The sequence below is a fragment of the Portunus trituberculatus genome, chromosome 3, assembly GCF_017591435.1.
Source record: "Portunus trituberculatus isolate SZX2019 chromosome 3, ASM1759143v1, whole genome shotgun sequence".
Lineage (NCBI taxonomy): Eukaryota > Metazoa > Arthropoda > Malacostraca > Decapoda > Portunidae > Portunus > Portunus trituberculatus.
Window position 1 is genome coordinate 3,896,870 of NC_059257.1, and position 9,801 is coordinate 3,906,670.

Genomic DNA, 9,801 nt, shown 5'->3' on the forward strand with positions numbered 1-9,801 from the left:
TCTTACTGTTTCCTCCTCTTTCGTTCCTCTTATTTAACTGTTTCTCTTTTCCATCTCAAATATTATGTCTATTTCTTTTTTTTCTTCTAATATCATATCTTTTTCTTTTCCTTCTCAATTATCATGTTTCTCTCTTTCTTTTCTAATATTATCCACTGTTTCTCTTTTCTTTCTCTACTATCATCCACTCCGTTTCTTTTCCTTCGCTAACATCACCCAGTTTCTTTTTTCCCTCTCTAATATCATCTGTTTCTCTTTTCTCATTTTCTTTTCTAATATTCTCCACTTTTTCTTTCCCTTCTCTAATATTTCCCTTTTTCCTTCACTAATATTTATCTTTTCCTTCGCTAACAACACCCACTATTTCTCTTCTAATATCACGTTTTTCTTTTCTCTCTCAAATATCATCTTTCTCTTTTCCCTTTCCTTCGTCTTTCTGCCCTCGTGTTTATTCCTTCATCCTCAATGTTTCCTTTTATTCCCTTTTGTGTGTCTTCTTGGTCTTCTCTCTTTCTTTATTCATTAATCTGTCGTTTCCTTCTTCTTATTTCCTTCCTCCCATTTTTTTTTTTCATTCCTTATTTGGTTTCTCCTGTTTTCTTTTCCTTAATCCATCAACACCACCACCTCTTAATTCTTTCCTCACAAACAGCTCTCTCTCTCTCTCGTTGCATTACAAACATTAAGAAACTAAACAAATTTGTAAGAATTATACATTTGTTTTGACACTTACACACGTCATTTTAACCAGAGAGAGAGAGAGAGAGAGCATTTTATCTAAGCATTATTTTGTTCGTGTTTGCTGGCATGTGACACGATCCATCAGTGAAGTTTGTGTATTTATTTATTTATTTTTTTTTTCACCGCTACGTAAGCAGTGTGGCGTGGCAGACCCTAGTGTGTGTAGCTGATAATGTTGTTTTGGAAGGTAAACGTTTTCTGAGTTGACTAATTGAGTTAATGAAGAGCACATGTGGCCATAACACCCTTACACGCACTTCAGACATGACACAATGTACATAAATACCCACAAAACTCATCCACAATCAACATTCGTTAATACATGCATAATACTTCAGACACCTCAACAGTACAAGATACGATCATAACACACACACACACACACACGCCGTCTTACCCAACACACTACAAACACTCAAAATAAACCCAAAACATACTTCAAAATACCCAAACATGTGTAATTTTGTCTTTTCCTACGATGATCTCTCTCTCTCTCTCTCTCTCTCTCTCAAGCAACAGGGTGCCAGGGTAGCTGCTGGTGTGGTCTGCCAAGGCACCGTCACTGGGATGGGTGGTGCAGTACTCAGTAATTTGGCACCACCAATACACAAGCACACATGACATCTCACCTGTGCCTGCCAACTCCCCCCCACCACCACACACACAAACACACACACACACACACACAAGAAGAAAACAAACAAGGAAGAAAAGAAAACGAAATTAATACAAAAGAAAATAAACACGAAAGGAAGAAATGGAAGAAAAGGAATGAAAGATAAAAGAAGGAAATTGCACACACACACACACACACACACACACACACACACACACACACACACACACAGTTAATTCTCAAACGTAATGACTGTAATCTATTAATAAAACCAGTTGCAAATATATAAATACTAAAATAAATATTCTACATGCAAAGATCTTAGTGTATTAATGATCTAAATTTAACTGACATGTATTAATAAGTTTGCAAATAAATAGATAAATGAATAAATAAATATGCAGATCCAGGAACTGTATATCTTTTTTTTCCCATAATGCATCAGTATTTGCTGCTTCAGATGACATTATGAAGCTCATAGAAAAAGGATATCAAAGGATATAAAAAAATAAATAAATAAAAAAGAAACATGAAAATGATATATATATATATATATATATATATATATATATATATATATATATATATATATATATATATATATATATATATATATAACACCAAACTCAAGAATCCAAATTAACTCTAAAATGTGTTAAAAGAATATATAAATATAGTAAGAGAAAAAAAAAAAAAAGTAAACAACTCCAGAAATATACATAAAAAAAAGACAACAGCAAAACCTCCAGCACACCCGGCCCATCAAAGTGTTCACAGCGGGCCGGACAACTGAAAGAATATGTGTGTGGTACACAACCATGCTGTCAGTACTTGCAGGCCGGAACGAAAGCTCTGGGAAAAGACAGGTGTGTGGTGCATAATAATTGTGTGAATACAGTACCTGCAGGATGGATCAAAAGTTCTGGGAAAAGATGAAAAACTAGGTTGAGCACTGCATGTTAATCATGGGAGAGTGGCATGCAATGTGCAATGCACAAAAAACAAAGACAACACACAATTATTCACAACAAAGTTATCAAAGACGGCAATGTTAGCAAAATGGAGCAGTTGTGTTGGTGGTGGCACAGTTTCCAAGGGCTGGGGAAGGCCTTGTGATGCCACAAAATACACAAACACTACAACAAACAAGAAAATTTAGATAAAATAATCTAAAATTGAAAATAGCAAATTTAAGGCACAAATCGGTCAACAAGTCTCCGCAGGCACAAAGATCTACTATTCTAAACACAATATTTGCATTTGAATTGTATCACGTCTGGTGTTCCAAATGTTTCACCAAGCAAATTCAAGCACCACTGGTGGCCTGGTGAACTGACGCTGCTGGCTGGGTGTGGCACCAGGGCCATAGCTTGGTGACCCCTGCTCTGTACACATTCACTTCCTTATTCACCGGGAGTACTGAATAAAACAACAAGATACATAAATTAACATTCTTTGCCACATCATGAAGTATGCATGGTACATTTAACAATTTAACTGCACCTCACCCTTCCTTACACAGGCATGAGGGAAGGGGCGGAGGTGGAGGGGGGTGGCTTGATGGCTGACCACACACTGACACCTTACAACACTATAAAGAGTCATACATATATACATCATAGACACAATGCTGGTGGGGGAGCAGTGGCAGGAGACACACAGCACCCCACAGCACCCCAGCAGGAGCCCTTTAGAAGCCCCTCTCATGTTGCATCTCCTCATACTCCTCCTTGACCTTCTTGTGGTACTTGGTGAGGATGGGACGGTAGAAGTGAGCCCTGGTGTCCTCTCTCTCCGCCATCAGCTGCTTCACCTTCTTCTCAATCAGCCTGCGGGGAGAGACAGACAGAGGTGTGGTGTGTGGGTACTCTCTCAGACCTGCTCAAGGACTGGCATCTCAGTGGGCCTTTTTGTTTAATTGCTTTGCTGTCCTTGGCTAGATTTCCTCTTATATAATAAATAAGTAAATAAAAAAATATGGTACACTTGCTCACTTGAATAATGTACAAGTTGAGAAAAAAACATCAGAAAAGAGGGAAGCTGCAAGAGACTGCCAGGCCTACACGTGGCAGTCCCTGTATGTGCAAAGCTACTCAATTCCATCTATCATCCGCATCCATGACCTTATCTAATCTTTTAAAGCTCCCTATTGACTCACCACTGACCACATGACCACTGAGTCCGTTTCATTCATCAACCACTCTGTTTGAAAACCAGTTTCTTTCCATTTCTCTCCTAAACCTGAATTTCACAAGCTTAAACCCATCATTTCTGGTTCTATCCTGGCTACTGATCCTAAGAACTTCACTCATGTCCCCTTTGTTATAACCCATACACCACTTCACTACTTCTCAGGTCCCCTCTTGACCAAGGAACGCAAATTTAGTTTCTTCAGTCTCGCTTCATATGGAATATAATCCTTAAGACATCCTCCTTTGCACTGACTCTAACAGTTCTACAGTATATCCTTCCTATAATAGGGACATGAGACAAAAAAAAAAAAAAAAAAAAAAAAAAAAAAAAAAAAGGTGGGGGGAGGAATGTGGGACAAGAAAAGGATAAAAAAAAAAGCTATATGACAAAAAAAAAAAAAAAAAAAAAAAAAAAAAAAACCTACAAAGACAACACAGGCTATAGAGGGGAGCCACTAACTGAAAAGTGAGAGGCAGCAGTGATGAGCCAGCATGGACTCACCTCATCTGCTTCTTCTCATTCTCCTCGTATATGAAGTGGAGGTACTTCTCATAGTCCTCCTGGTGGCTCGTGTAGAAGTAGCGTGCCAGGAACCTTGAGATCGGGTGCTGCAAAGACCAACACACTCACTCACTCATATACACTCACTCACTCACTCACTCACTCACTCACTCACTCACACACACACACACACACACACACACACACACACACACACACACACACACACACACACACACACACATGGAGATAGGGCCACACGAGCGTAAAGCCCAGGCCTTGTAAAACTACAACAAGGTAAATACAACTATGTAAACACACACACACACACACACACACACACACACACACACACACACACACACACACACACACCTTACTTTTAAAAGAGGAGCTTTTTCCTGACAAATTAAAGAAAGCTAAAGTAGTGCCATTATTCAAATCTGGTAATAGAAATGACGTCCGCAACTACAGATCTATATCGGTTCTTCCCGCATTTAGTAAGGTGTTCCAGAATGTCATATCCACCCGACTTGTAAAATTCATTGAGGAAAATAGATTATTCACTGATTGTCAGCATGGCTTCAGATCCAGTCTTTCAACTGAATCAGCTATTTTGCAATTTATTTCTAATGTCTGCCGTTACTTAGAAGAAAAACATTATGTAATAGGAGTTTTTTTAGACCTATCTAAAGCATTTGATTCATTATGTCAAAAAGTACTTCTGAGGAAACTTATAAATTTTGGTATTTGAGGACTTCCATTGGATTTATTTAAAAGCTAACTCACAAAGAAGAATAAGTTGCAACTCAACTTATTCTTCTTTTAAAACTATCAATAGGGGTGTACCACAAGGATCTATTTTAGGTCCAATATTATTTCTCATCTACATTAATGACATTGTTAATGCAAGTACAAAATTTAAATATACAATTTATGCTGATGACACTAAATGATAACAATATCGATAACTTGTATGAAAATCTCCATAATGAATTAAATGCTGTCAATAAATGGATTAAAAATAATAAATTAAATTTGAATATTACGAAAACTAATTACATTGTTTTTCAAAATCGTTCCATCACAATTAACATGCCACCTGTGCTACTTGAGGGGACAACATTGCAAAGAGTGAAATCTGCAAAATTTTTAGGGTATTCATAGATGAAAATATTAACTGGAGAAGTCAAATAAATTTTGTTGTAACTAAATTATCAAGGATGTGCGGTATACTTTATAGAATAAGAGACAATCTAACAACAGAAGCCCTTGTTAGCATATATTATACATTATGTTATCCACATTTGATATATTGTGTTTCCGTGTGGGCGTGTACGTGGCCCTCGTTTTTAAATAAATTGCAAATAGCTCAGAATAAAATTTTTAGGTGTATGTTTTATATGAAAAAATTGATTCTACTCATATTGTAATCCGTGAACACAAATTCCTTACTTTCAAAAATATTCATAAGAATTTCCTTTTATCATTCATCTTTAAATGCCTTACTCAGCAACATGGGAGTGAATATTTCCACATGATAACTACATCACACAACACCAGAAGAAATCATGTTAACCTTACTTGCCCACAGTTCAGGACAACTCTTTTCAAAAACAGCATTTTGTGCTACGGACCAACTGTATGGAATTCTCTGCCAATGGACATAAAAAAAAATTTTAACAGTGGTAACTATTCTCAGTTTAGAAAATAACTCAAAGCACATTTGATTGTTAATAACAGTATTCAGATGTAGATAACAGTATTCAGATGTAAAATTAAGTAATTCATATTGTTATTGTTCCATTATTAACATATCGTTGATTATATTATTATAATTGTAATTATTAATGATATTTTTTTGGGGTTAAGGAGGGTTAGGTATCCAATCCAGCTCCATTTATCTATTAAAGAAAAATGTCTGTCGGGAAGCTTCGGCTTGACAGGCTAAGCCTACTCAACTATGGAAATAGTATAAATAGCTTTATTTTGTATATTTATGCCAATAAAATTGACTTTACTTTACTTTACTTTATTTTACACACACACACACACACACACACACACACACACACACACACACACACACACACACACATATATACACACACACACACACACACACACGTAAAAAGTGGGAAATGGAATTCAATGTGGACAAAAGCCATGTCATGGAAATGGGAAAGAGTGAAAGACGACCTGTGGGAATCTATAAGATGGGAGATGGAGTAGAACTGGAGAAAGTCAAAAAGGAAAAGGACTTAGGAGTGATGATGGAAGAAAATCAACCAGTAAGCCATATTGATAGAATTTTTAGAGAAACATATAATTTGCTAAGGAATATTGGAGTAGCATTTCACTACATGGACAAAGAAATGATGAAGAAATTGATAAGTACTATAATAAGACCCAGATTGGAATATGCAGGAGTAGTGTGGACCCCTCATAAAAAGAAACACATAAGGAAATTGGAGAGACTACAAAAAATGGCTACAAGAATGGTTCCAGAATTTGAAGGGATGACTTATGAGGAGAGACTAAACCTGGAACAAAGAAGAGAGAGAGGAGACCTGATACAAGTTTATAAATTGATCAACGGAATGGACCAAGTGGATAATGAGAAACTGATCCTGAGAGAAGAATATGACATCCAAGCACAAGATCGCATAGTAAAAAGCTGAGAAAGGAAGATGTCTGAGAGATGTTAAAAAATATAGTTTCCCGCAAAGATGTGTTGAGACGTGGAACAGTTTAAATGAAGAAGTAGTGTCTGCAACGAGTGTGCATACTTTTAAAGTGAGATTGGATAAGTGTAGATATGGAGATGGGGCCACACGAGCATAAAGCCCAGGCCCTGTAAAACTACAACTAGGTAACTACAACTAGGTAAATACACTGACACTATTTCCAAGCTACAAAATAAATACTAATAATAAATGTAGTGGTGTAAGAGTGGGTGATTTTGTTAGTGTTTCCATTGCCCTTGGCCAGATTTCCCTACTTATATTGAAAAAAAATATAAATAAATAAATCAATAAAACAAAAAATAAATAATAAAGTGTTGTGAGGTATTGATGATACAGTGTCTGAGGAGAGACTAGGCAACATTATGCAGCTTTGATTACTGTGCTAAGGGCTTTGTGCCGGAGTGGCTCAAGCAATGGTTCTTAACATTTTTACTACCATGCCCCCTTTAGGAATGTGTCCTTCCCTCCACACCCACCCCCCGCATCTATGAATACAATTCCCTCCAAGATAAAAAAAATAAATAAATAAATAAATAAATAAAAAATAAATAAATAAAAAATAAATAATAATAATAGGTAATACTTATGCATTTTCCTAAGTATCTCTTTACCTGACCATGCTTTCATTAAGAGAATGGTAAATACAATTTGAGAAATTCTTGCTTTTTCTGAAGGGATCATGCCCCCCTATTCCCTTATAAGTTCCTGACACACCACAAACGGGTGCACTCCACAGGTTAAGAACCACTGGGCTGAAGTTATACAGTTTTTTTTTTTTTTTTCAGGACTATGATGATAGTTGTAAATACATTGCATTAATAATATCAATTAATATTACAGTCTATACGACTCAGAGCATTTCCTGCAATACAAAAGTGAATCTTACATTCTCAAATACATACAAAAATAAACAAATAAGAAAAAAACTAAATAGAATAAATTTAAAATAAAAATATGAATAAAAATAATACAATAGTGTGTGTGTGTGTGTGTGTGTGTGTGTGTGTGTGTGTGTGTGTGTGTGTGTGTGTGTGTGTGTGTGTGTGTGTGTGTGTGCACTCACACGGTGGTACTCCCAGTGCTTGGGGGTGTAGTCCTCTGGTGTGGGTGCCAGCTGGGCAGGGCCGATGAACACATTGACGGCAAAGACCAGGGCGGTGAGGGGGATGGCGCCCAGCATGACATAGAAGTGCAGCATGTCCTTGAACTTGTGCCACTGCCAACGCGACGCCGTGATGTCCATGGTCCGTGGCCCCCCGCCCCCCATCCCACGCTGGGCTGCAGGGTGGGAGAATATGGGGTGTTAATCAAGCTATCATCTCTCTCTCTCTCTCTCTCTCTCTCAGGTGACATGGTAGACAGTGTGGTGTTAATACCTTGCCTGTCACTCCACCAGCACCAGCACACCACTCCACCAGTCCACCAGTCCAGGTGGTGTCAGAAGCTACTGGTGTTGGTGGTCACTTGTACATATGGTGCAATACTGGTATCCTGGCCACACACACACACACACACACACACACACACACACACACACACACACACACACACCATGCAAGCATCTATACCTCACACTGACCGGTCCTCAAAACGACACTGTCCTAATATAGTCACCCCTCCAGCTTGCCTTGTTTCCCCACTCCCATTTCACTACTCTTTCACTCGGATGACATGACACTGGAATGAAAATGATGGACAAAACAGTAAGTATCTACAAGTTCTTCCTCCCTATCATCACCAACGCCCTCCTCAAGAACAGTAAGTTTGGGGATCTTGAGGGAGAAGGAGGCTTTTGAGTGAGGAAACCTAAAATAGAACATTTTTGGCAATTCAAAAAAATTTCAAAGACTTTTTTTTCTTTTCTTTTTTATTGTCCTGATCTATAACACCTGTAGGCATACTTGAAGAGTATGTATAGGAAACACTGTTCAACTTAGATATTAGGGCCCATATCACCACCCAAGCACATCTCTGGTGTAACCACCTGGAACCTGGAATCATCATGACATGTTGGTAACTTTAAACCACTCCACAAATGGCACAGTTTCAAGGCGGTACGTGGTGGGAATCAAACCTACACGTGGACGTCTGCTCGATCCCACCACCACCACTTTATCCACTACACCGCTGCATCCCATTCCACTATTTAGCCCCAAAATGTCAATTTTTGCAAAATATTTGCCATCAATTCACTACATTTACCAAAATCCTAAGAGGTATTTGTGATTTTTTACCTCTCAAAGCATAACAACAAACCAATAAAAGCTTTGCGCCTGAAAAAACTCCATTCTTGTGAAGTAGTGAATGCATTACCACAACACGTAGTGGTGTCATGTGCCACTGAGAAGGAGCGATGGCAGACATCTTCCGTTTTGGCTATCATGTTCATTCACACGTCATGTCAACCAAGTGAGCTGCGAAGGGGGAGCCGGGAGACAAGGCGAGCTGGAAGGACCACTTTATTGGGACAGTGCCCTCAAAACAATGCACACAACACAACACAGCCTTACTGAATCACTGACACTCATGCTGCATGCTCACCACCTCAACCACCCCGCCCCCGCCCTCCGAAATCCCACCCCTACCCTCATACCAATGGTACCTTCAGCTACCTCCCCCCACCACCACCACCACCACCCCGGGGACAACACTGGCGCGGCCTGTGTGCCACAAACTTACAGCAGGAATAAAAAGTAGTGTAATAACAAGAAATGAAGCAAAGATACACGGTGACCTGACCTGGCTTTGACCCAACACCCGGCCCCACCCCATGACCCCTCTCCGCCCCCGGCAGCCCCACAGCGTGACCAGCGAGTATCGGGGCATCGCCAGGACGTAACCTACCGATGGTGAGGGTGAGGGGGCGGCCAGGCAGGCCACGCAGGGCGCCAAGAGCAGGCAGACGGCTGAACACCGACATGTTTGTGCCTCACTGACACTCCTCACTCAGGGACGGCTCCACCAGTGCCTTGCCTTGCCTTGCTTCTCTCACCCAGCCTTGTG

General features: G+C 39.2%; 1 protein-coding gene across 1 annotated transcript; it reads right to left on the minus strand.

Moving 5' to 3' along the window:
• Nucleotides 1-2,794: 2,794 nt before the first annotated feature.
• Nucleotides 2,795-9,801, minus strand: LOC123507879 (NADH dehydrogenase [ubiquinone] 1 beta subcomplex subunit 5, mitochondrial-like). The gene is made up of 4 exons (XM_045261159.1): nt 9,643-9,801; nt 7,862-8,076; nt 4,052-4,158; nt 2,795-3,186 (listed from the first exon to the last, which is right to left on the minus strand). Exons 1-4 carry the CDS (start codon nt 9,716-9,718, stop codon nt 3,048-3,050), a joined length of 537 nt encoding a protein of 178 aa, XP_045117094.1. The 5' UTR covers nt 9,719-9,801; the 3' UTR covers nt 2,795-3,047.